This window comes from Euleptes europaea, chromosome 7 (genome assembly GCF_029931775.1).
Source record: "Euleptes europaea isolate rEulEur1 chromosome 7, rEulEur1.hap1, whole genome shotgun sequence".
NCBI lineage: Eukaryota > Metazoa > Chordata > Lepidosauria > Squamata > Sphaerodactylidae > Euleptes > Euleptes europaea.
Window position 1 is genome coordinate 54,366,980 of NC_079318.1, and position 27,341 is coordinate 54,394,320.

Consider the following 27,341-nt stretch of genomic DNA (forward strand, 5'->3'; position numbering starts at 1 on the left):
ATTGTGGGGGGGGGGGGAATGGCGCGTCATTTCATTGAAGGGCGCAGAGTCCTTCGCGTCAGCCCTTCTCAGCCAAAAAGACTACAACTCCCATTATGCCTCGCGCAATCCTCAGCTGGAGGGGGAGGAGGATCGAGGGCGGTCACCCAAGGCCGGGGCCGATTGAGCGGAGGCGGGGTTGGAGGGCGGGCCGCCAAGCGGAAGCCGGGTCTCTTGCTAGAGAGGCCGGCTGGGTCCGGTTCCGGGTGTCATTTACTTGGCGACGGAGGAGGGGGAGGAAGGAAGGAAGATGGCGTCGGACTTGGAGACGGAGGTCCAGGGCATTGACGGGAGTTTGCTGGAATGTTCCGCGGAGGAGACCGCCCTGGTGAGGCTCGCCGTTTCGCCAAGGGCCGCGGACGGCGCTGGGCGCAGGCGAGGGGCGCGGAGGGGGGAGCGAAAGCCGGGGCTGAAAAGAAGAGGCGGGCAGGGTGTCAGAGACGGGGCTGAAGCGAAGGGCGGAGGTCGAAGGAGCGGCGGGACGGGCCGGGCCTGGCGGGAGGCAAGCAGGCGGGCGCGTAGGAGAGGTGCCCCCGGGAGTTGGGCTGTCGTCAGGGAGAGGAGCGGAGCCGCGGGGACGCTCGGGGATGGGGGCCGCAAGGAGAGGGGCGCCCGGGGGTCGCCGGTGGGGCGCTGCGAGGTCGCGCGGACGGTGGCAGAAGTAGGTCAGGGGCCAGGCGACCAAGAGGCGCTGGCGAGGCATGGGCTCAGGGGACGCCCGAGAGCCAGGGCTGGCGAAGCAAACCGATGGGAGCTGTTGGTTTAGGTCGCGTGGAGCTGGAGGAGAGAACTTGCCTTTGTGCTGAAGGGAAAGGCAGGTCACCGTTTGGTAGAGTGCCAGAATCCTTTTGTGAGGGTGACGGTGGTGTGTTCCTCGGGGGAAGGAGGTAGGAGTCAGCGCTCTGCCCGCTTCATCTGATGGAGGAGGCCGTGGCGCGCCAGAGGCCAAGCCGCAATGCAATAACGAGTCTCCAAGGGGCCCGGGCTTGTAGGCGTGTGCGTGCTTTGTTTGGTCCTGCTGCTGCTGCTGCAGAGGAGCACAGCCGTTCTTCTCGAACCAACGTGGGACTGTCAGGAAAGCTGTTTTGTTCGCCTTGGCAAGTTGACACGGTGGACGTGATCAGGAGGGCAAGAGGTGATTTAGCGAAACACCTTTTGCAACAGGGTTAATTACGTGCTGCCTTTGAGCTGGAAGGCTTGTAATAGTGACTGGCTAGTCGGGACACATTTCAGGAATGCACTGGCTGGCTGCATCGACCAGAGTGACTGTAAACATCTTTTTGCTTTCTGTGTAATCCTCAAGTCTGCTAGAATTTGGCCTTTCTAAGTGGTACAGTTTGTGTGTTGTTGTTGTTGTTTATAAATTGTTAAGGGACTTGGTTAGCAAACTTTGTAACTAAATTATTTGCATTACAGACATTGTGCACTTACAATATTCTTTCCAGGATCTTCCCCCCCCCCCTTATTTGATGGCCTTGCTCTTAAGATTTCAGCAGAAATGCCAGGCTCCCTTTGAATCTCTCAATTACAGGCTGCTGTATCTTTATGTAAACATTGCTTTTGTTTCCACTGAATTTATGGTTCAGCAATCTTGTGCCAGGTTGCTCAAGTGTACCACTTTTGTTCCTTTTGGGAATATTTTTCTAGTTGCCTCTTAATCTAACCTCTGAGTTCTCTTTTATGGTTATGAAGTTGGTTATGGGACTACCATTTGTTCCTATGACCTGTTCTAGGAGGCAGCGTTTATTAGCAGTGTGGACTAGATCTTATTTGCATGTAACTGTTCATCACCTCCAGGCAGATGATTCCTACCATTCAGATAGGTTGCTTGACACACCACTCAGGTATTCATGTGATACAAGCATGGGGCAGTAAAAAAATTTTGCTTTCTCTGCAAGGTTCAAGAATGTATCGATTTATAGGCTGACTGTAGGTTTTACGGAGCATTTAAAATCAGTATCCTTTTTTCCCCAAGATAAAATCAGAAGTCAGAAGCAGTATGTGGTGTTCTAACATGGTTCTCCTTCATAACCAATGTTTGCATGTTTTGTATGTATTTTAACTCTTATTAAAATTGTTTTAATGATTTATGTTTGGGCAGGGGTTGATTTCAGTGTTTTTTTAATGTAGTTGTATCATGTATGCTTTAAAATGCTAGCCAACTTGGCAGCCCCCTTAAGGGCAGAAAAATGGGATGAACTTTTGTTAATAATAATAGTCATGATGTTGGTACAGGGTATGACCAGAATTCTGTTTTAATATACTATAATATGCATTTCAGATTGGTATGTGCTTGGTTATATCTGGGGTTCCTGATCATCCATATGCGTAGTCATTTTATGTGGGCGGTTTTGAAATGTTCAGTTATTTGCAAGGTTGGAGGCCTAAAGGGTTTGAAACCTTTCCTGAAAGAAATTAACTCGAGTGTGTTAAATACAAGGTGTGATGATGTGATTGGCAAACATATAAAACTTAGTCCTTTCCTCATATGTGTAGCTATCCTGTTTTAGTAACTGAAGAAGATAGTTTTGTGTGTTACAAAAGGGATTCGTTTTTATGAGAACATGATAATTCACTATGCAGCAAAGAAAGGCTATTAGAAATTAACCAGCTTTCATATAAGTACAGATATGAAAACTAGAAATTTTTGGTTGTCTTACAATGAACAATCAGGATAGTTAGTTTCTTATTATAATAGGCTTTTTATTTTGTGGCAGCAATCAGGCCAAAATAAATTGCAGTTTGTAGTATAGAATTAAGATATTTTTATGCAGTCACCAAATAGCCTGATATTAATTTTCATGGTTGTTTTCTGATTTTATTGCAAATGTAGCATGATTGGCTTATTCAAAAAGTTCCATAGCTTCTTAGACACATTCTGTTCAGCTAGTATTTTGGTTAAATGTACAGGAGATGTATTGTGCTTACAATAAAACCTGGAAATAACATAATTTTTCGTTGTAATGTATGCAGTATTTGCATCAGAAAATAACAGTTAGCATGATTGGTTAAAAAAAATACTATACTATAGATATGCAAGACAGGGGATTACTGATTACATTTTGAAAGAAAAATTTACAGATGTGACTAAAACACATTCTTTCTTCACACACTGGGCATAGCACAGTAAAGATTTTTAAGTGCTTAGATTGAAAAACAAATTCACAAGGAGTAATCGGTTGAATCTAACAATCTGCAAGTGGAGCAGAGTTAATGGAATAAAACTTCTCCCTTCCCCTTCTGCAGTTCCTTATGCCCCTAAAACTTGGGAATGATGTGGGGTATGGCAAAGATGATGGGGAAATCACAAAAATACTGTCCCCTTTACCATGTGCAAGAGAGGAACTGACTTCTCTTCATGGTGGGGCTAGTTTGGTCCAGCTCATTATTCTGTGGTCTGCCCTTCTCCCTTGACATCAGCAATACCATGAGGGAAGCTATGAGTGTCCGGCAGAGGATTCTTAGTACTTTTACAAAGTTATGATTTCCAGGATCCTTGGGGAAAAGCCATGAGTTCTACCGGGATAAATTTAACCTCTTCTTAGATGTGTTGTAGCAGTGTTCCCAGTTTTGAGGCATATGAACGATACTAGTGCTTGCAGGCTAGATTTTTTTCAGCAGCGGATGCCATAAAAACCCAAATAATTTGTTAAATGTTTCCTTTTTTAGTGTACTATTTAGGATTTGGTACACATGTTCCTTTAAAGGAAACTAAGGAGGAACTTTGCATGGTATCTCTCCCCCATCTTCATCTTTTGAAAGTAACTGGGGGGAAAATAAAACAAATGTGCCTTAGTTTTCCTCTCAGGAACTTTGCATGGTACCTCTCCCCCATCTTCATCTTTTGAAAGTAACTGGGGAAAAAATAAAACAAATGTGCCTTAGTTTTCCTCTCAGCAGTCTTTGCTCACTGCCAAATGGAAAAATCCCCAGTCTCCTGCTGACCAAAGATAAATGAATGCTAGATTTAGTAGATCAATTACCATAGCTTTGAGGCATCAGAAAGTGAGCAGGAAAAGGAGAGTTGCTTCAGAAAAACTCTATCAGAAAACTCTTCAGTATTGGCAGAATTAAAAGTTAATGTTTTGCACTGAGGTACAATAAAGGAAACGTCTGTGAAACACTGCAATTAAGCTGCATCATTTAAGTGGTAATTCAGTTTCTTCTGCTGGTGAGATTGCTTGAAAATGTTCTGCAGCTTTTAGAAAAAAAATGCTGCTGTGTTGGTTGAAGAGTCAAACTTTGCAGAGTAAGGGGCAGGATGTATAATAAATTCTCACAATTTGGTTAAATCTGAATAGCTCTCCCAAAGTGCTGGAAAACAACTGATTTTTGTGGAAGATACAGCAGCGATTCAATGATGGACTTACTAGGTTTTCTCATTGCCACAGAACCTGATCAAAGTGTACTGAACTTGGATAAAAAAACCTCCTTCTTTGGAGGTTTTTAAGCAGAGGCTAGATAGCCATGCTGATTCTGTGAACTTAGGCAGATCATGAGAGGGAGAGCAGGAAGGGTTGCATCAGTGTTTGGCTCTCATGGCCCTTTCTTACATGCCCATGGGGTCAGGAAGCAATTTTCCTCCAGGCTAGATTGGCCAGGGATCCTGGAGGGGTTTTTCCCATCTTCTGGGCATGGTGTAGGGATCACTGGTGTGTGTGTGTGTGTTGGGGGGGAGGAGGTAGTTGTGAATTTCCTGCATTGTGCAGGGGGTTGGACTAGATGACCCTGATGGTCTCTTCCAACTCTGTGGTTCTGTGGTTCTAAGTTTGAAGCATACTATTGTGTTTAGTGGTGGTAATAATGAACCCCTCCTTGGAAAAGTAGCTATCAGTCTCACTTTTGTCACTTGAATCCCCTTGTCCCCTCTCATTTCTTGTTACATGCTAGCTCACAGCTGTGCACTACTCTTCAACTTTCCCTGTAATTGTGTACATTCTACAAAAACACCAAACATGACAGCTGGGTTATTTGGGGCCATGCGAACTGAGGCTTATACACTTTCATTCCTGACAAGCTTTGACAACCCATTTGGGCATTCTTTATTTGTAAATGTAGTTTTAAAAGAAAAGAGACTCTTAAGAGCTTTTCAAGCTGTGCCTTTTGGTTATCTTTTAAAAAACTCTGAAGTCATCCCTTCACCCAAGCTGAAACAATAGGTGTGGTTTGGTTATCCCCCCCTTTTTTGGGGGGGGCAGCCTTGAATGTGTCAGCAGAATTCTGTTGAAGAAAATGTTCAAAGTAGTAAATCCTTTTGATTCTCTGGTTCTTGCCAGGGCAAGTTAATTGAGGACAGCACCTTATATCCAAGAGGACAGCCCCTTATATTCAAACAAGGATTATGCATTTTTCTATGTGTGAGTGAGAGTTGTATCTGCCTTCTGAACGCTTTTTGAAAGTCTGCCAATTTTGGAACAACTTAAGTTCAGAGAACTGCATAACTAGCTATGCATAAACAGCTGGCCTTGGACCTGTGTTTTCTGTGCAACACCTCTTGTAGTTTTTTTTTTAACCTGGTGTATAGGAAAATATGTTCACCGCTGTGATGCTTTTAAAAGATATGTGAAATAGCTATGAAACTTTTAATTTGGTATTCATGTATTTTCCTTTTTTTCCTTTAAGAAATGGCTGCAAACTTCTGACCTTCCCAAAGAAATATACACACATCTAGCCCATTATGTTCCTAAAATTTACTGCAGGGGTCCTAACCCAGCCCCACAAAGAGAAGACATGCTTGCACAACATGTTCTGTTAGGTCCAATGGAATGGTACCTATGTGGTGAAGATCCTACATTTGGGTTTCAGAAACTTGAACAATCAAACAAACCTTCACATCTTTGTGGCCGGGTTTTTAAAGTTGGAGAGCCTACATACTCTTGCAGGTAACTAGATTTTTCTTTAACTCTTAAATGTTTCTCTTAAACTTTGAGGTCCCTTAATGTTGAATGATTTGAACTATATTGGGTAGGGCTGTGACTCAGTGACAGAGCACCTGCTTTGCCTGGTGAAGTTCCGAGGTTCAACCCCTAGCATCTCCAGTTAAAAAAAAGGATCAGGTATTAGGTGATGTTACAGACCTCTGAAACCTGGAAAGCTTCTGTCAGAGTCAACAGTACTGTTATAGAATTCTACTCCTAAGGAAAAATATTAATTTTAAAACAGACGTATGGAAACTAAGTGTTTCTCTGATTGTTTCAAAGTAACACATTGCCCACTAAACCACAAGGCTCTACTGAAATGATTATTCTCTCTAACAATCTGTATCTGACAGGTAATTTGCCCTCTGACTCAAGAGAGGTCAGAAGTTTATTCCAGGTGTCAAGTAAAAACCTTGTATCCTAACCCCAATAACTCAATGTTATCTTTTTTCCAGAGTGATTCAATGTTATCTTTAAATATATTTAAGATCAGTCTAATCACTAGCATATGTCAGTGAAAATTAAAAATGAAAAGCGTGCATGTCCTATCTCAAATTTAAAAGAGAAGATACCATTTCTAAGGTTTTTACAAAAACATTTTCTGAAAAGAAGACGATGGGCTCACTGCAAACCAGATCTGAGAGATTCAGGTGATGGGTATGGCTACCTTATATAGACCCAGTTATGTGAACATCACATGACTGCATTAAATCATCTAATTCCGCTTGCTCTGAAGGCATGATGTAAGATACCTCTGAGCATAAAATGACACTTGCGCAAAGAATACTTGTTTCAAATTGTGTTGTACCTGTTCTTTGATTTATTCTGGGCATGAAGCCATTGATTCATAAATCATCTGCAGTTAAGGTTGGGATAGTGAGAACCATGCTGAAACAGAAAAAAAGAATTAAAATGCAAATACTCAGGCCTACTTTGTTTAAAATTCCCTACCATTAAAGTGGGTGTCTGTGACAATACTGTCCTTGACAGACCAATAGTCTGACCCAGTATAAAGTAGCTTCATGGATATTTGAAGCCATACAATCAACTGAATAGCTATGATTTTTTAAAATGTTGTTGGAACTTTTCTGTTTTTTCTGTTTAAAGTGATCTGTGAGGTGGAGAAGAGACTAATTGCTAATATAATTGCATTTTTGTTAATATAACCCTTAAAAAAGGGGGAAATGGAAAAGACTCTTAAATTAATTTAACATTCCCTGTTCTTGGAGTGTAGGGCTCTTAGCAGTCTTTTATGCTGTGTTACAACCAGGACTCAAGTTCTTATTTCAACAAATATACTTTTCTTGCTCTCTTTCTTATTTGCAAGCCAGTTTTGCTGGAAAAGAAATTGAAGCGTACCCGGTTTACCTTTTTTATTTGAGAAAGCATTACCCAGTGCTTCTAAAATCTGTTCTAAAATATATTTTAATATTTGTTGTCTTACTGGGAGTTCCTAGGACCTGATGTGCTCTGGGAGCCTCTTGTAGAATTAGGCATTTGGATGCTGTGAAACTTCAGTGGGGAAAACCATGCCTCCATCCTAGCAGATGGTACACCACATTAGTGCTAACTCTGTCCCCAGCTCTGTCCCCTTGCTGTGTAAGCACACTGATGGATTGGAGTGTAATTCATGTGAACACTTTAATGGTAGACATCTTAGGGAATTATTTTGTATAGCTTGTATACCTATAGGGTGGAAATATTTCAGAAATACAACGTATTCATCCAAGATGTAAGAAGAGCCCTGCTGACTCAGACCAGGTGTCCTTCTAGTCCAGCATCCTGTCTCTCACAGAAGGCCTGCAACAGGGCATAAAGACTGAGGCCTTCCCCAGTGTTGCTTCCTGGCGCTGGTATTTGGAAGTTTATTGCCTCTAAATGCAGAGGTTCCCTTTAGTCCCCATGGCTAGTAGCCACTAATAGATCTGTCTTCCATGAATCTGTCTAAGCTTCTTTTAAAGTTGTCTGTGCCCGTGGTCATCACTACACCCACTGGAAGCTAATTCCATGTTTTAATCACTCATTGTGTCCTGAATCTATTGCTCATCAACTTCATTTTATGCCCTCAAATTGTAGAATTTTGGGAGATGGAAATAAAAGTCTCTCTGCCACTTCTCTCTACCTCATACATAATTTGCCGGGAAAAGGTGGGGTATAAATCAAAACAAATAAATAATTTTATAAGCCTCTATCATGTCCCTCCTTAGTTGTCTCTTCTTAAAAATGAAAATCCCAGATTTTTTAGCCTTCCCTCATTTTTTTAATTTGACTTCTATCCTGCCCGGTCACAGCATAAACTGGGCTCAGCAGCTCGCAACAATATAAAATAACAATTTCTCAACATTAAAACATCATAGGAGAGGTGCTCCAACCCCTTAATCATCTTGGTTGCTCTCTTCTGTACTTTTTCCAGTTCTGTAATGTCTATTCTCGCTCTGAGGGAAGGGCATCTTGAAAGCTCATTCCCATTGCATGCTTGGGGAGGCAGGACTAAGTCTTACTTCTTTTCTCCTGGGTGGGACTCCACCCACTGGCTCAGTTTCCGTCCTGCCTCACCAGGGAGAGCACCTTTACAGCACGTTTGAGATATGGTGACCAGAACTGTACACAGCATTCCAAATCAGGCGCACCATAGATCTATAAAGGGACATTATAATATTGGTTTTCATATTTTCAGTCCCCTTCCTAGTAATTTCCACTGTGGAGTTCACCTTTTTCACTGCTGCGGCACTCTGGGTTGTCATTTTCATTGAGCTATCTAGTACGACCCCAAGGTCTCTTTTCATCTCAGTCTCAACAAGTTCAGATCCCATTGGCATATAGCAATGGCAGTCATCTTACACATTTGAACATCGTTGACATGTGCAGTTTGTGGAGCTTTTCCTGGAGCATTTCACAGTCATCCTTGGTTTTCACCATCCGGAATAATTTTGTGTCATCTGCCAGTTTAGCTCATCCCCAGTTCCAGATCATTTGTGAACAAATTAAATTGCACTGGGTCCAATTCTGATCTTTGTAGGACCCCATTGCTTATTTCCCTCCACTGTAAGAACTGTCCATTTATTCTTATTCTTTGCTTCCTGTTTAAGCAATTTTTAATCCATAAGAGGACCTGTCCTTTTACCCTAGGACTGGTAAGCTTACTCTTTGGCGAGGTACCTTGCCAAAAGCCGTTTGAAAGTCCAAGTATATAATTTCTGTCCTGTTACTGTCATCGACATGCTTGTTCACTTTCTCAAAGAACTCCAAAAAGTTAGCTCCGAAAGACAGGTCTTCAACCATCTATGCATGTGGAGCTTCCATATTTGCCAGCATGTTAACCAGTTCAGGAAGACTGCTTATCCCCTTGATCACGAAAGACTTTCTGTTTTGTTTTAGTGATATTATCTGTAGCTTATAAACATTAGTTCCAAGTTAGGTCTTCGGGTAGAAGCTTGACTTGAACATACATAAACATATACAAAGCTGCATTATACTGAATCAGACCATCAGTCCATCAAAGTTGTATTGTCTACTCAAACTTGCAGCAGCTCTCCAGGGTCTCAAGCTGAGGTCTTTCACATCACCTACTATCTGATCTTTTTTTAACTGGAGACACCGGGGATTGAACCTGGGACCCTCTGCATACAAAGCAGAGGCTCTTCCTATGAGCTATAGTCCATTCCCTTAACCACGAATTTCTCATTCAGTGGCTGTGGAATGGGCTTCAGGAGGTTTGTTGGCCATATTCTATGTGTTGTATTTTTGGCCATTGTAGGCTTTGTCTTAAAAGGTTGGTTATGTGTTTATTGTTTCTTCTCTTCTCCCCCTCAGAGATTGTGCAGTTGACCCAACATGTGTGTTATGCATGGAGTGTTTTCTGGGAAGTATTCATAGAGAGCATCGGTACAGGGTTAGTAAAATTGCTAAAATACGTATTTGTTTTTAGTGACAACTTTGTTTCAGTATCCAATTTATTTATTGAATCAATTCTGCAGGGCTTGTAAGACTGAGTTGTTCCACTGGGCATACAGTTGAGGGCAGCAACAGTTTCTATTCTGCTGGCCTCCAATCTCTTCCCCCCCCCCTTTTCTTCAACTGCTGAAAATGTTCATTATTGTTATTTTGCTATATGGGTGGAATAGTGTTGCTGTTTACGAGTTAAGGGCACTGTTGATTTTAATTGACATTTAGTTTTAGATTATATATTGTACTGGTTTTAAAATTGTATAATGTTGTAAGCCTCTCTGAGCCCGACCTGGTCGGGAAAGGGCAACCTAAAATTGAATTCTTGTTGTTGTTATTATGAATCAAACAGTAGGGGATTTTACCGTAGCCCTATTCTTTCATCTTTTCCTTTCCTCTCACTCTCTCAGTAGAAAGAGCAATGCAGTGACAGGTAGGAGATGCTCCCCCTTGCCTAGGCAGTCCTGGGTGTTTTCACAGGCAGTATTACTTTGATCAAAATTAAATGTTGGAATTTTTACTAACTAGGAGTTTTACTTTGCAGATCATAAGCTTAAATGACATAGCATAGGTAGCGGTTTTTAATTGAATGTGGTAGTATGCAATAAATGAACTTATCTACCAGTTAGGCCACCATCTGTCGTATTCTCACAAGTCACTTAGCACTGTAATTTAAGTATGAAAACTATCTTTAGGGTCATCAGATATTTCTAGTAGAGCCTAAACAAGTGATGTGCTAAAAGCTGAGAATATCCAATAATTTTTTTACTTAATTATATAGTTCAGTGTAATTGGAAATCAAAATGCCACTTGGTCAGCATTTCCTTTAATCTAACCTAAAATTAGAACTAGTCTAGATAAATACGTGACTGACAGCGCAATCCTACACAGAGCTATACTTTTTAAAGTTCACTGAAGTCATGAGAGGGAGGGCATCTTGGCCATCTTCTGGGCATGGAGTAGGGGTCACTAAGGGTTTTGGGGGGAGGTAGTTGTGAATTTCCTGCATTGTGCAGGGGGTTGGACTAGATGACCCTGGTGTTCCCTTCCAACTCTATTATTCTATAAAAGGGGTAACTGCTTAGGTTTGACTTGCAAGACCCATAGGATAAATTTAAGATATTCTTTTACGTTCTACACAAAGTCATTGTAATGTATCATTTCTGTAGGTTACCCAGACTCAGGTGTCTGTCTGACTCTGATATGTTTTGCTGCTGGGAAACTGATCCATCACCACCTTTTGTAGGTGTTGCGGCACAAGCAGAGGCTTGAGCTGGAACAGTTTCTGTGGCATTTTATATAAAGTAAGGTAGAAGGTTGCATCTGACTTGCCTCCTAAAAGCAAGGAGCATTTTTTTGTCTCAGCTCTGAACACTGATATTATAAATGCTCAACAGTGTCCTACCCCGTCTCTGCTGTTTCATAGGGTCGATTGAAATGCCACACATAAGGAATTGAAATATACTGTGTACTTGTGAAATACCTTGTAGGTTTTTTTACCATGAAAGTCTTAAATTGGCCAGCAGTGTTTGGAAATATTTCTGTCTTCTCAGTTGTTCAAGTTTTTATTCAACAAGCAGAGTTTATTGTTCTTTTAAATAATACTTCAGATGACAACATCTGGTGGAGGAGGTTTTTGTGACTGTGGTGATACTGAAGCTTGGAAGGAAGGTCCTTACTGCCAAAAACATGAACATAACACTTCAGAGACCACAGAAGAAGAGGTAACAATGTACAGTCTTTCAAAATGACGATGTGCTGCTGCTGAGCAAGAAAAAGGAGTGAAGCTCAGATTTTATTCTTGAAATCTGCCTAATTGTAGGCCTACCTGTGCCATATAATATCACTTCGTACTGTGTGGGCAAAGGTTCCTTCTGTAGTGAGTGGGACCGTCTCGGGCTGCTAATTCAGCGGACTGTATTTTATTTGCAGATTTTGTTCGTCATTTTGGGAGCTTTAATGGAGAGAAACCTCACCAACACCCCAAGAGTAGTGTGTATTTGTTTAGAAAATGTGTTTGCTGCTTCTCCAGGAACCTGTTTGAGGTGGCTTACAGGATTTTTTAAAAAACAAAAACATTAAAAGGTATTAACTAAAATCCAGCATTAAAAAGCTGAGCCCAAAAACAGAGTGTTGACAGCTTAAAACAACACTGTCCAGAGTAAAAATAGTATTTAAGGATATCAACTCCCGTAATTAAACGAATGTGCTCTTTTTCTGCATCCTGAACTAGGAAAAAGTTATAAACATGCTGTCTCTGATTAATTTTCCTTCTGTTTTATTTTAGGATCCTCTTGTTCACTTGTCAGAAGATATGATAGCAAAGGTTTATAATATTTTTGCTATCATGTTCCAATATGCTGTAGATATACTAACATGGGAAAAGGAAAATGAGCTGCCACCAGGTTTAGAGACTGTGTAAGTAAAATTGTTACGTTTGAGCTTTCAAGACTGGAACAAATGTTCAGGTTCAAGGTATTAATTGCATCCTTATTCATACACTGGGTGCAATCCAAAGAAAGTTTGTTGTGCCTCAGTTCCATCTTAATTGACTTGACTAGTACTTAATGTTGAGCTTACTCTTCTGTAACTAGCTTCCCTTAAGTTGCAATGGATCTCCTTAATGATAAAAGGAATGGTATTCTAAATCGATATGTTGGCTTTCTTTTGTTCAGCTGTTTTGCTGAAAGTGGGATTTGTGCTATAGCTAACTTTGTACACTGAAAGAGGTACTATTTCCCCCTTTTTGTCAACTAAAAAATCCTGCTGTAGCTCTGTTTGGGCAAGTTGCTAATGCCATATAATTTTGAACAGGTCTATCATGATCATTAAGTGTTTCTGGATTTTCAAGGCATGTGTGTGTATTAAGTGCCGTCAAATCACTTCCGACTCATGGCGACCCTATGAATCAATGTACTCCAAAACATCCTATCCTTAACAGCCTTGCTCAGATCTTGCAAATTGAGGGCCATGGCTTCCTTTAGAGTCAATCCATCTCTTTTCAAGACATGTTTGAATTCATTTTGGAAGTACTGCTCCAGACTCAAAGCTTGGTATATACTATGTCAAGCAACAGTCCTTTATCTTGTTCATTGTCAACATCTCTGAGTCAGATTATTTCTCGCACCATGCAGATGAGGCTCAATTTAGGCTTGACTCAGATGTAACATTAAGCCGATGCTTATTTTAGCTGTGGTTAGTTTATGAAACCAGGATTTGTCTGCAAATGGTCATTCAGTCTTGTTTGTCTTGGTAAGGTTTCCGGTAACCGAAGAGGTTGAAAAAAAGAAGAAAAATCTTGTATATAGAAATATCAAGATCAATTCCAAAAGGGCTAAAAGTATATTAAATCACAAAATCTTTAATCAAATTGTAAATATAAAAATCGATGCAACAAAATCCATCAACTTTGGTTACATATATAGGTACCTTCCCCTAGTGTAAAAAAGCTTTCTAGTAAAATTGCACTTATACTCATGGGGATATCGCACAGTTACAAGCATCTTTCCTATGACCAAGTATAGTTACTAATAACATGACACCAAATGTGTTTTGGCTGCAAGGCCTTCCTCGGTGGTTTAAATTTGTACAGTACACACCATCAATGTTTTTGTTAAAGTTACAACATGGTCAACTAAATATTGTCGAAGGCTTTCACGGTCAGAGTTCATTGGTTCTCGTAAGTTATCCGGGCTGTGTAACCGTGGTCTTGGTATTTTCTTTCCTGATGTTTCGCCAGCAGCTGTGGCCCGCATCTTCAGAGGAGTAACACTGAAGAGACACTGTCCTTCAGTGTTACTCCTCTGAAGATGCCGGCCACAGCTGCTGGCGAAACGTCAGGAAAGAAAATACCAAGACCATGGTTACACAGCCCGGATAACCTACGAGAACCAATGGTCAACTAACTACCACCATCTGGAAAGTTATCTCCGGTGGTCCTAATTAATTATAACGAAGAGAGATACCCAGTCCATGTAAAAGTTTTTACATCTGATGGGTGTAATTCAAATATATTTAGTTAATAACCTTAAAAATTATATTTTGCTTTTAAATGTATTAAAGTACTCACACAGTAATCTAAACCATATTGTTTTGTTTTCCCTTGTATATATACAAGGGAGCCAGTGTGGTGTAGTGGTTAAGAGCGGTGGTTTGGAATAATGGACTCTGATCTGGAGAACCGGGTTTGATTCCGCACTCCTCCACATGAGCGGAGGACACTAGTCTGGTGAACTAGATTTGTTTCCCCACTCCTACACACGAAGCCAGCTGGGTGACCTTGGGCTAGTCACAGCTCTCTCAGCCCTACCTACCTCACAGGGTGTCTGTTGTGGGGAAGGGAAGGTGATAGTAAGCTGGTTTGATTCTTCCTTAAGTGGTAGAGAAAGTCAGCATATAAAAACCAATTCTTCTTCTTTATCTTTTTTAGGATGTTCAGTGCTTTGGTCAGGCATGTTGTAATTTTAACAAAAACATTGTATGGTGTTTATTGTACATATTTAAACCACTGTGGAAGGCTTTGCAGCCGAAACCCATTTGGTGTACATGTATTTTACGTGATTTATAAATACCTGGTCATAGAAAAGATGCTTGTAAGTGTGTGATAGCCCCATGTGTATTTGTGTAATTTTACTAATAAGTGTTTTACGTTGGAGGAAGGTACCTATATATGTAACCTGCCCTGAACCCAGTTTGTCTGAGGATTGAGAGCAGTTTAGAAATCTGAATATATACATACATAAAATAATCAAAGTTGATGAATTTTGATGAACAGTTTTTAATATTTACGATTTCATTAAATATTTTGTGATTTAATATAATTTTGGCCCTTTTGGAATTGTCCTTGATATTTCCAAATACATATTTTTCTTTTTTTCAACCTCTTTGGTTTCCTGGTTTGTTCTAGGTTGACATCTCTCTCTCTCCCCCCCTTTAGTTCGTTTTCAGTCCTGGCTTCAGCACATTAATGCTTTCTTCCACCTTCCTTGTACTGATGCAGCTGTTATCCTGGCCTGCATTGTGGTGCCTCAACCAAGGAAGCCTTGAAGAGTCGCCAGCTGCTTTGTCATTGGCTGGTGGCTCTACAAGCGTAGGGAATCCTCAAATTTTGGTCTGTGCTCAGGCCCAGTTTTTACCTATCATACTAGGAGCAAAAATATCTGCTAGTGAGAGGCGCTGAAAGGCAAGAGAATTTTTGACTGCTCGTAACTACAGAGATGTCTTGCAAGGAGGGAAGCAGAAGGAAGCAAACAAACCAAGATTAAGCCAGAATTCTGCATTCATATGTAATGTGAAACCATAGTTAAGCCACCTTCTGATTCTGGTTTGAGGTACCTAAACTAACCATTGTAAGTGGTGTGCCCTGTATTTGGATGATCCACTAACCATAGTTCGTTTAATTAGATCATGGTTCCATGTTACATTTAAACCAAGGTGGAATGTTAAAGCTGCTTAGCGATTCTAATCCAAATCCCAAATCTCTGATCATGTCAAGATTTTCAGTGATAAGAGTGAATTCTGGAATTGAAGGGGCGTTATAAAGCATCCTTGTCTTATTATAAACATTCAGCTTCAGAATAAAGGTTTTAAATGACATCTGATAAATCAGGGTTTATGGTTGTACATCCTAAAAAGCCAATAAAAATAGTGATGCAGTTCAGAGAGTTTTGAAAGTCTGTGCATTTTACTGTAAGGTTGTCAAACATTCATGAGAGCTCCAGATTTGGTTACTTTTGGAGCCTCTCTAGTCAAATGATGTCGAAGAAAATTCCTTGATTCGTCTACATTGTTATGAATACTAAATGCAAGTATTGTCTTTACAGTGAGAAGAGTGATACTTACTACTGCATGCTTTTTAATGATGAAGTTCACACGTACGAACAGGTTATTTATACTCTTCAAAAAGCTGTCAATTGTACTCAGAAGGAAGCCATTGCTTTTGCCACTACTGTGGACCGAGATGTAAGTAATTTCTTGAGACTCTTGTTGAAATGGGCAAAATTATGAGGTCTGGTGCATTTAAAACATTTAGTCTTTTAAGCTGACTGATTAAAGGCTGCTTGGATGAATTGAGATGGCTGGGCAGTTATTAAAGCGCAACACTCCAGTATAGTTCAAAGCTTGGTTGTTCTTGCTGAAATTGGCCCTCTTCAAGAGCAGGCTCTTTTATGTGTAGGTTTGCCCCTCCTTTGAAAAGCATGCTGTGAAAGTTGGGACATTTTTCTTATTGGATGCCTTCCCAGGCTGACATTCTTTGGCAGTACATTGCAAGCCATAATCACTGCAACAAGTAATTGTGTGCATCTCTGGGCAGTGCTTTTTTGAAGCACACCATCCTTCTCACATTGTACGCCCAGGAAATGTTTTTCAGCTCTTCCCTGGCAGTGGACCATAGGAGCAGTGCCTCCAACACTGGGACACTGAATGATTTTAAAAGCAGCATGATTTTTCTGAGGCTAAAAGTAAATGTTGCATAGATCACATGGCTACTGCGAAAAGTTGGGAGAGCTCCAGTGCAGTAAAAGAAAGAGAAAATCTCAAATATGCCCAGGAATCAGTTTATTAGGCCCTGCTTAACAAGTTTTTTTTTTTTTTAGAAACATAGTTCACCCTAACATTAGTGCAGATCTAATACTAAAAGTAGAGGTCCCCTGTGCAAGCACCGGGTCATTCCTGATCCATTGGGTGATGTCACATCCCGACATTTCCTAGGCAGACTTTGTTTACAGGGTGGTTTGCCAGTGCCTTCCCCAGTCATCTTCCCTTTACCCCCTGCAAGCTGGGTACTTATTTTACCGACGTCGGAAGGATGGAAGGCTGAGTCAATCCTGAGCCAGCTATCTGAAACCAACTTCCGTCGGGATCGAACTCAGGTTGTGAGCAGAGCTTGGACTGCAGTACTGCAGCTTACCACTCTGCACCACGGGGCTCCTGATACTACATCATGGTTTATGTGGAGAAGTCAGTGAGTGACCAGGAGAGGGAATTTTCTTGGGAGGGAGGCTGCAGTCTTGTTCTTTGTTCCCATTCTGAAATTAGGACATGGTTTCTATACTGGTTCTTAGTGTACTACTGTTACAGAATCAGAGTAGATATTTGTTTAATTTAGAGTAGTATGACATTTTTCTCATTCAAAAATGGGCAGTATAGATGCTGAAACAATTATTTAATTTTCAATGAAGTATTAAAATGTAGTGTTTAAAGTTTGTTACACTTTTAACGGCATTAACATATTTAACAGGGACGCAGGTCGGTTCGTTATGGTGACTTTCAGTACTGTGATCAAGCCAAATCAGTGATAGTGGTAAGTAACATAGCTTGATTTTCCTTCACTGAATGGCATAAATTGTAACTTCAGCATTCTTGTCATATCTTTCTAAACTAGTTATGTATTGCCATTTAAAAAATTGTGTGTTGAAATGTTAAGGATACATTTGGGGTGTGTGTGAATAAAATCTGAACAGAATTCAGATTTTATACATTACTGTGTTAAAAAGTTGAAGGCACGCAATGCTTCTGCATTGGGCAGATTTGCTGTTTAAAAACCCAGAAAATCAGATTTCTGCTAATGTTCTTAATGTATGTGTTACACAAAATTGACCTGAAAGTACTGTCTGATTTGGTAAAATGTATTAATGTCCCCCTCCTTCTTTTCTTAAGAGAAATACCAGTCGCCAGACTAAGCCACTGAAGGTTCAAGTCATGCATTCATCTATTGTCGCCCATCAAAGCTTTGGATTGAAGCTTCTGACTTGGCTCGGCAATATTATTGGATATTCAGGTATTGGAATTTAACACACTTGTGAAGTGTACAACTGATATAAGTGAAGGCTAAAATAGATAACCTCTTTGGGACATAATGGTAGACCAGCATGCACAACAGAACCTTTTTCTTCCACAGTATATTGAAAACGTGTATAGCTTTGGCAATTGTTGTTAACATGATATAGTCCCCAAAATGCATTTGTGTTCTTCATGGGCACTGTTTAGCCGAAGCATGAGTAGTAAACTTTTTTACAGTCTTTGGACATAATGCTCCGCTAATAAATCTGTATACTTTTAAGAGGGGTGCAGTCTTAGGTCCTTGCCTTTATTATTTTGAGTGAGGTGGTTGTTAAGTTGCAGAAAGCCCGCTGTGCCAAATCAACCCCGCTGTGCCAAATCAGCCCTAATTTGATTGGCCAGTCAAAATTAAACCAGGTAATACTTTCTATTTTAGGTTTCTGCATGTTGGCTACAGGCCTCAAAGATGCCTTAGTTCCAGATTGGTTGCACTGGTGGATGGTTTTCGTTTAAAGTTGGACAGGGAATAGTTGTCCCTCTTTCGTCCTTATGCATTGGTTAGAGCTGGAATTGGAGGGCCAGCTCTGGTAGTGTTGGTCTTTTGTTTGAGCAGACACAATTTCCACTGGAGGAGTAGAGCCAACAGATTGGGACTTGACTTGTGGAAGGCCTTGAGGTTCTGTTTTGCCACCTTTGTGCTTCAGTACTTATATGTGGCTGCTGAATTGGATCATCCAGAGCTTTGGGATTGGATGTCATCAATAAGCAGGTAATGGTCACCTGTATATTTAAATATCTAAACCTTCAGATGCATCCATCTCAGTTCTGAGGACTGTTTTGGGGCTTTGGTCAAGTGCCTAAGGCAGAGCGAGCTGAATCTAGCGAAGACCGAAGTAATATTGGCCAGGAAGGCTGTGGCTTTTCAGGGACAGGATCTACTGGTTTGGGTTGGAGCGCAGTTGGTGCTTGCAGAGCAGGTTAGGAGCTTGAATGTGCACATGGACCCAGCTCTGTCACTTGAAAAGTGGAGTGCTTTTTATTACCAGTTTTATTACTAGTTTTGGCCTTTTGTAGACTTGTGCAATCTGGCCGTGGTGATCCATGCTTTTGTAACCTGATGGTTGGTGTCTTGTAGCACATACATGAGGCTACCCTTAAAGACAGCTTGGAAACAACAGTTATTCCAGAATGTGGTGGCCTTGTTATTGCCAGGGACTGGCTGATGGGAACACATCTTGCCTATTTTAAAACAGCCACATTGGCTGTTAGTTAGTTTTAGAGTTGGGTTCAGGGTGTCCTGTATGCCAGTTACAGTCCTCTAGTTGCCACCTCCGGGTTGTCCCCCACTTTCGATTGCTTGTTTGGCATCTATCAGAAACCATTCCTCTCGAATAGTGGCTCCCACCTTGTCCAACTAATGCCCTGAGGAGGGGAGGGATGTGCTGCTATCCTTAGAGGTCTTTAGGGCATGATGTAAGGCCATTTTATTTTCTATGGCTTTCATGAGGTTTGAGCTGGAAGTGTTTTCTTGATGTGTGTGTGTGGAAGGGTTAGTAGGGTTTACATTATTATATATAGTTACGACCTAGAGGTATGTCACCTTGAGCCACAGGGGAAAGGCGAAGTATAAATATTTTAAGTACAAATATATTCACGTGCAGAAATTTTATTTCTAAAGTAAACTTGTTCATACTTTCTGCTTCTTCTGTCTTAAAATGCTCCCAGACGGTCTTCGAAGAATATTGTGTCAAGTTGGCTTACAGGAAGGACCAGAGGGAGAAAATTCTTCTCTTGTTGATAAGCTTATGCTGTCTGATTCTAAACTCTGGAAAGGTAAGGTATTCTGTATTTAAAGAAAATAAATTATGGTGTAATTCTACAGGTGGGGACCACATACGCATTTCCTCCATATAGCCAGAGCAGTATGAGTAATCAGAGACAAGGCAACAAGCAACTTGGAAGAGAGGGCATGTGCAGACCAGGCAATCTCTGATGTATAGAAGGCTCTAAAATGGATATTTAAAAGGCACCTTAACTAGGGAAATACTTCTCAAGAGACCATAGGGAGTGAGGATAGATGTGACACAGCATCCAGCTGTGCCCAGCAGTACTCTAAACCAGAGGTTCCCAAACTTTGAGTCGTGGGGCACTTTTCAGTAGAGAAATTTGTTACGGAGCACTAATTTTCACCTAGCCCCTGTATACTAAACTGAATGACAGTAGTATTTTTCTTTCCAATCTCTTCATGGAGCACTAGGAGATATTTTGTGGAGCACAGTTTGGGAACCACTGCAAAACAAACCAAAAGTTGCATCCTCAAAGAGATGGAACAATGAAGCCGATTGGCTATGAGTTACAATAAATACTGTTTGATGCTGTGGCATGTCTTAACTCATGACTACTGCCCAGTGTTTCCCTTCTTCCCCTGTAGTAATCCTCAGTTTGCCATACACCATGGAGAGGCTGCCATTTTGAATAAAAAATATTCTAAGGCCTCATTGGGCTCGTGAACTAATTTCACAGATGGGGTGGGGGATCCCAATTGGCTTTTTGTCTCCATGTATGGACCTGGGTTGGGACTTGAAGGACCCTCACTGGTGACTCTGTTGCTCACTAGTGCAAATATATATGTATATTCTTGGCGAATGCTTCAAAGCTGTTCAAAAGTTGTTACTATTTTGTGATCATTTGCTATTGTGTAATCAACTTTAATGCCTAACTCTTAAAAACAGGAGCCAGAAGTGTGTATCATCAGCTATTCATGAGCAGCCTCCTTATGGATTTGAAATACAAGAAACTTTTTGCTGTCCGGTTTGCAAGAGTAAGTGACTTTGCCTTCATTGAGAAATGCGTTTAAAAATGTACATTTCAACCTTTTGAATGAAATACGTTTCACTAAACAGAAACCACCTGGGGCTCCTTATGTTTGTGGGCTTCCTGGGGCACAGCTGGAGCTTCTTTGTACTCAAGGGCTTCCCACTGAATGATGTCAGGTGCATTTCCACAGGTACTATGCCTTTGGGGAATTGGCCTCTGCATTAATAGGGAACTTGCTTCTATGAGATCTCTTTGGGCACATTGACGCATATACCACCATACTTTGGGTTGTAGCCTAAACATGGGAATTTTATATTCCTTTGTGATTTGAATGGTGTATGTTACCACTTTTATAATTGAGAACATTTTCCTTTTTTTCACGGTTATTTTATTTTACCACGTATCAAACATGCCTTCTAAGCCTATGTTTTTGGTGGTAGGGGAGCTCTGACGGGCGAAAACGCATGGTTGCTTTAACCTCCTTTATTCCCTGTTTCAACCAGGATCGAACGCATGCATTTTCGCCGAATGTGCATTCGATCCTGGCTGAATCCTGGCTGAAACGGAATAAAGGAGGCTAAAGCGACCTTGCGTTTCCCCCCGACATCTCTCTAAGAAAGACAATCAAATACTCTGAAAGTAAAAATACAGCGCATTGCTCTCCGGATTGCCTCTGAATATCATCTAAATCTAATGGAATTGGTTCTTGTAGGTTATCCGGGCTGTGTAACCGTGGTCTTGGTATTTTCTTTCCTGACGTTTCGCCCGCAGCTGTGGCAGGCATCTTCAGAGGAGTAACACTGAAGGACAGTGTCTCTTCAGTGTTACTCCTCTGAAGATGCCGGCCACAGCTGCGGGCGAAACGTCAGGAAAGAAAATACCAAGACCACGGTTACACAGCCCGGATAACCTACAAGAACCAATGAACTCTGACCGTGAAAGCCTTCGACAATATTCTAATGGAATTGTACATAACAACTGATACTTTTAATTAACCTCCTCGATTACACAAGAAACTACTGTTGCTATAAATGTATCTTATAACTGGCCTGATAATTTGTAACGTAAGTTTGCTTTTCACTTTCTCTAAAAAAACACAGTTATAGCACAGTTTTCCCCACTGCAAACATTAAAACGTCCAGTCAGTGTGGATTAGAGGTGAATTTCCCCCTTGTTGTTTAGAATTACCGGCAGTTGCAGAGAGATTTTATGGAGGATGATCACGAGCGGGCAGTGTCGGTGACTGCTCTATCTGTTCAGCTCTTCACTGTACCTACTCTGGTGAGTAGTGCTGCCTTTTTAAAACTGATAGTTGGCACCCTTTGCCTTTTTTGCCTCCTTCTTAATAGAATTATGAGCAATTGCAGAATGATTATGTGAAAGATGACCACGACAGAGAGTACTCAATTGCTGACCTCTCGGTACAGATATTCACAGTGCCTTCACTTGTAAGTACATACATATTGAATGAAACACTGTTTCGGCTCAGAGCCCCATGTAGATCTTCCTCTAGTGGCGTATTCGATCACTAGTTTCGCCACATTATGTTTGTAGGTGGGCTATAACAATTCCTTAGATGAATTGCTATTCTGAAAAGAGCCACAGTGAAGAGAGGCTTGGTGAGATAAAGGGTGGGAAAACTAAAAGGTGCATGATTTTGAATCCTGTTAAGAATGGTTTGAATATTTTCCACTGCATGTTTTTAGTGCCAGGCATGTCTGCAACAGCTTCTCATGAGAGCCTGTGTGATACTGGTTAGTATCACACCAGGACTACAGAGACCCTGGTTCAAATCCCTACTTAGCCATTAATCTGATTGGGTGACTTTTGGCTGGTTGTTCTGTCTCATCCTAACCTATCTCATAAATGGAAGGAGAAAGAACCATCTTGAGTTCCTTGGAGGCAGGACAAAAGTGTGACAGATACTTACTAATATTCCTGCTTCCAGGCTGTCAGAGATTCAAAACCTTCCATGTAACTCTCCAGTGTTCATGAATTGTGTACTATTTTTCAGTAGGCTATGAATGGTGGTTGGTTGCATGTAAGAGCCTTGCTGCATCAACCCAAAGGTCCACCTAGTCCAGCATCCTGCTTACCACAACCAGACAGCCCTGGAAGGCCTCCAAGCATGGCCTGGAGGCCAAAGCCACTTCTTGGGTTCTTCCACTGGGGCAACTGGTATTCAGAGATGCTGCCTCTGAATGTGGACATTCCATGAGACCCTCATTGAATTCCTTTAAAGCTATTTGAGATAGTGGCTATCACTACTTCTTATGGCAGTAAATTAATTAATGTTGCATTCCCGGCATGAAGCTTTGTTAAACGCATCTGTTCTTTAGGGCTACTGAACATGAGATGTTTAGATAATGCCATCTGTGCTGTAAATGAGGCTTTAAAGTGAGGTAGGGCAACGCTGGTTGTGTAGGTCTTTGTGTAGCTCCAGTACAGTGTACTGTGGAGCTCCAGTACAGTGCTTGTGAAACTGGGTCAGTACTACAGGGCTGTGCTTTTGAAAAGTGAATGCAATACCATTACAGGTGTAGTTATCAAAGATGACTACTTGTAAATTCCCAGAGGTATGCAACCGCCACAAAGAATAGAACAAATGTTTTATTGGATATTAAGCTAAAATATAACATTTAATAGATCCAGATTTTTTAGGCTGTGAATTCACATTTAATTGAAGCAATGTGGGTAACACTGACAGTACAGTACTTAAAGCTGACAGTTTTATCTTGATTCAGTTCAGACAAATCACTTTTTTATGGAAAAGATCTGAAATGCATTGTCTCGGTCAAGAGATTTTTAAATAGTCCGTTCTGTAATTTACCCCATTATTGGCTGCCCTTTCATAAGCCTGATTAAAATCAGATTATAAAAACCAGCAGATTAAACGCATCATTTTATGCCTTGGTGCCTGTGGTCATATAATCAATAGATGTAGTTCTCACACTCGTGAAAAGCGTAGTTCCTTGAGACAGACATAGCTTTGCGTAATTTAATCTTTTCCTTCAAAGGAGCTCAGAGGTGGTAACTGGGGACACCCATGTACTCCATGGGTTGGCTCTAGCTCAGCATTCCAATAAGTCTGAGGATTGAAACCCGGAGAGTGCTACTTTTGCAGCTCAGCACTTCTGCAACAGACTGAAATGCCCCCTGAAATCCTCCTCAAGGAACAGCATTTTGGGCTGCTGTGGGAGGGTGAGCCAAGAAAGTAACGTTCCACAGGTGGAGTCCTTGGGCTTGTTGAAACACTGCACTGGAGCCAACCCTATACCTCAGATTCTATCCAGGCCAAACTGGTTCAGCTGCAGTTGTGGAACTACATGGGTCACCTGTAGATAATTCTTTAGGAAGCATCTCTGATGCTTGAGTCCCTTGTTTTTGCCACTATTGAATGTTGATTAAAACACACGTTTTTCATTTATTTTGACATAGGCTCGAATGTTAATTATCGAAGAGAACCTTATGACTACTATCATCTCAACTTTTATGGACCACTTACGACATCAAGACGTACAGGGCAGGTTTCAGTTTGAACGCTATACGGCGCTCCAGGCATTCAAATTCAAACGAGTCCAAAGTTTGATTTGGGATTTAAAGTGAGTGTTTGTATTTATAACTAATCAAATGAAATATTTTGCACACATGTATGCAGAAATAACCTTGTCAATTTCTGCTCTACTTAGGTATGTATTGATAAGCAAACCAGTTGACTGGTCAGATGATCTGAGGCAAAAATTTCTAGATGGCTTTGATGTCTTTTTGGAATTGCTTAAGTGTATGCAGGTTGGTGATTTTTTTTTAATTGTCATATGAAAATACATGCTGTGGTCCAGGTTATTCTGCATCTCTATTGTTAGTTTGCCAGTATTTTGCAAATATTTAATTGTTATGTTTAATTGTTTTCAGGCAAGGAAGAGTGAGGGTACTTTGGGGAGGGACTGTGAGTTAGTGGTAGAGCATCAGTTTGCCATGCCAAAGGTCACAGGTTCAATTCCTGGTATCTCCGGTTAAAAGGATCTAGTAGTAGGTGATGTGAAAGAACTCTGCATAAGACCCTGGAGAGCTTCTGCCAGTCTGAGTAGAAATTGATGGACCCATGGTCTGATTCAGTATAAGGCAGCTTCTTGTGTGTCCATGTACAGTACTGTGGCAGTTAATAGCTGCCCAGGTTTCAGCAGGACTGTTTTTTTCTACAGTCTGCCTTAGGCAACATTTGATGGGTCTCAGTGCTAACCTATCACCTTGCTTTCAAGCTTCCCTTAATCTGTGTGACTTTCTCTGTATAAAGGGTATGGATCCAATTACCCGCCAAGTCGGACAGCACATTGAAATGGAGCCAGAGTGGGAAGCAGCATTCACATTACAGATGAGACTAACACACGTCATCTCAATGATGCAGGACTGGTGTGCTTTAGATGTAAGCTTTGTGTCATTCAGATAATATCCAAATAGTTTGGAATTAATAAAATAGCTTAATTTTATTTGTAAGATTTTTGTAGGTGACCTCAGTGGGACTAAACTATTGCTTGTTTTTAAATGGAGCCCTAAATATCATGTGATATTTTTCAAACCAAGGCTGTGGAATACAAATAGTCCTGAGTTTGACTCATTATGGAATCTCCCTAGGAGGACAAGGAAGAGAGCATTCCCCCCAAAAAAAGTTAATCAGAGGAGCAAGCCATAATATGATATTAATAATCCTTGCAACTTCGCCAGTATATAAGTGATATCTTGAAAGAAGACTGTATAGCTTGTATAACTTTGGCTGCAAACCAGCTCTTCTTTTGCTGTTGCTTAATGTGTAAAGTTGTGTAGTTAAATCACACAATATGATGGGATGGATATTGTTGGCCAAGTTTTTAAGGAGGTTTAGCTTGGCCACTACTGATCTATGTGGCCCGCACTGTTTAAAGTAACAAGTGTCAGTGAAATCTTAATTTTAAGGTTGATCGTTTGGGTAGGGAAAATGCACAAAAGAACAGATTCGGGAATAATGCTTCATGATTGGTTTTTTTTTTAACCCCTTCTGACCACAAATAGAAACATAGAGCTGGAAGGATCATCAAGGGTCATCTAGTCCAACCCCCTGCACAACGCAGGAAATTCACAACTATACCCCCCACTCCCTTAGTGACTCCTGCTCTATGCCCAGAGGAAGGCAAAAAACCTCTAGAGTCTCTGGCCTGGGGCAAAATTGCTTCCTGACCCCAAAGTGGTGATTGGCATTACCTTGGGCATATAAGAAAGGGTCATGAGAGCAGAGCACTGATGCAATCCTACCTGCCTTCACAGAATCAGCCTTGCTGTCAGATGGCCATCTAGCCTCTGCTTAAAAACTTCCGAAGGAGAGCCCACCACCTCCCGAGGAAGATGTTATAGCCGAAAACTCGTTTGAATTAATTTTAAACCGTTAGTTTTGGTCCGACTGTTTGGGACAACAGAAAACAACTCTGCACCGCCCTGTATATGACAGCCCTTCAAATATTTGTAGATGGCTATCGTATCACCTCTCAGTCGTCTCCTCTCCAGGCTAAATATGCTATAACATTTTGATATCGAAGAGCTGTGTTTTCCTGACTGTAAATCCATTCCTTTTTTTAAAATAGGAAAAAGTTCTAATTGAAGCATATAAAAAATGCTTGTCTGCATTAATGCAATGCCACAGCGGCTTTGCTGATGGGGAGCAGCCTATTGTTCTCAGCATGTGTGGGCACTCAGTTGAGACGATCCGATATTGTGTGTCTCAAGAAAAAGTTAGCATTCATCTCCCAGTTTCTCGTTTACTTGCAGGTAAGAACCAATAGTGCGTGTGTGTATGTTTTCAAGCGCAGACAGTTCATGGAAGTTTAAAAGTTAGATATCTTCCTGGCTATGATTTATTTGTAGGGGAGGAGGTTTTGACTGCTTCCACAATCATTCAGACTACAGTCTTCCACTTCTTAAAAATGTAACACTCTACCAACATTGTGAAATAAGCCTGTGTGAACCTACTTCATAGTCTGTGTATGTTGCTACATTCTGGTATTAGGCATGTCTTCATGAAGTCATCTGAACCAGAATGTAGACAAGAGCATTGATTTAAACTCTTAGGTGCCTGTTGTCATTGGGATCAAATCAGATTTTTTGAATATAATAACTCATTTGATGTTTCATCATAATGTAAACTGAAGCTTAGCTATGAATTAGGATTTCAAGTTTGCCGCCTCCAGGCTGTATGTAACAAGTGAGCAATGTATTGTGCCCCAATAAGCTGTTAATCTTTTTATTTTTTATTCTCAGGCAAGCCAGAAAAATATGGCTTGTTCAGGCTGAGAGATTTACAGGCCTGGAAACAATTTAATGTATTCAGTTGTTTAAAGTTGGCTTTCAGATGTACTTATAAGTGCTTAGGGCAAACATAAAAGGAAAATTGTGCTCCACTCAAGCTGATAGTGATTCTACTTGTGCTGTGAATGAAGCAAAAATTTACAGGGTATTAACTGTATTCAGTTCCCTTTTATCCAAGTCTGTAGTACCTCTTGCTGCTTCTGTTGCAGTAAGACATTCATGAAACACATGTATGAGTGTGCGTATGTAGGATAAATTTGAAGGGAAGGCACCCCGAAAGTGCCTTGGGGAAAGCACGCACGGTGCTTTGAGGGAAGACGCTTACAGTGTCTTGAGTTCCAGAGATCAATCTGAATTGCCCCAGTGATCTCTCAGTTTTATTAAGGAATATTACAATGGATAGCAAAGGTCAGTCAGTGATCACACAATGGAACTTAGGCAAGGCATACCACAATTAATGATTAATGAGATCAAGGCATAGAGAAGACAATGACACATTCCACCTTG

The 27,341-nt window shown here is 41.0% G+C and overlaps 1 protein-coding gene across 2 annotated transcripts in view; it reads left to right on the top strand.

The window, feature by feature from the left end:
- Positions 1–270: 270 nt before the first annotated feature.
- The window catches only part of UBR2 (ubiquitin protein ligase E3 component n-recognin 2), a 60,306-nt gene continuing 33,235 nt past the window's right edge, over positions 271–27,341 (top strand). The window contains exons 1-15 of one of the 2 annotated variants that reach the window (XM_056853140.1): positions 271–367; positions 5,662–5,921; positions 9,771–9,849; positions 11,513–11,626; positions 12,190–12,320; positions 15,725–15,863; positions 17,143–17,205; positions 17,562–17,682; positions 19,410–19,517; positions 20,417–20,505; positions 21,684–21,782; positions 23,940–24,103; positions 24,191–24,290; positions 24,796–24,924; positions 26,114–26,297. In XM_056853140.1, the coding sequence (XP_056709118.1) occupies positions 290–367; positions 5,662–5,921; positions 9,771–9,849; positions 11,513–11,626; positions 12,190–12,320; positions 15,725–15,863; positions 17,143–17,205; positions 17,562–17,682; positions 19,410–19,517; positions 20,417–20,505; positions 21,684–21,782; positions 23,940–24,103; positions 24,191–24,290; positions 24,796–24,924; positions 26,114–26,297 (1,858 nt within the window). In that variant the 5' untranslated portion in view covers positions 271–289. Of the gene's footprint in view, positions 368–5,661; positions 5,922–9,770; positions 9,850–11,512; positions 11,627–12,189; positions 12,321–15,724; positions 15,864–17,142; positions 17,206–17,561; positions 17,683–19,409; positions 19,518–20,416; positions 20,506–21,683; positions 21,783–21,850; positions 21,950–23,939; positions 24,104–24,190; positions 24,291–24,795; positions 24,925–26,113; positions 26,298–27,341 lie in introns of both variants that reach the window. The other variant, XM_056853139.1, reaches the window with a different exon arrangement.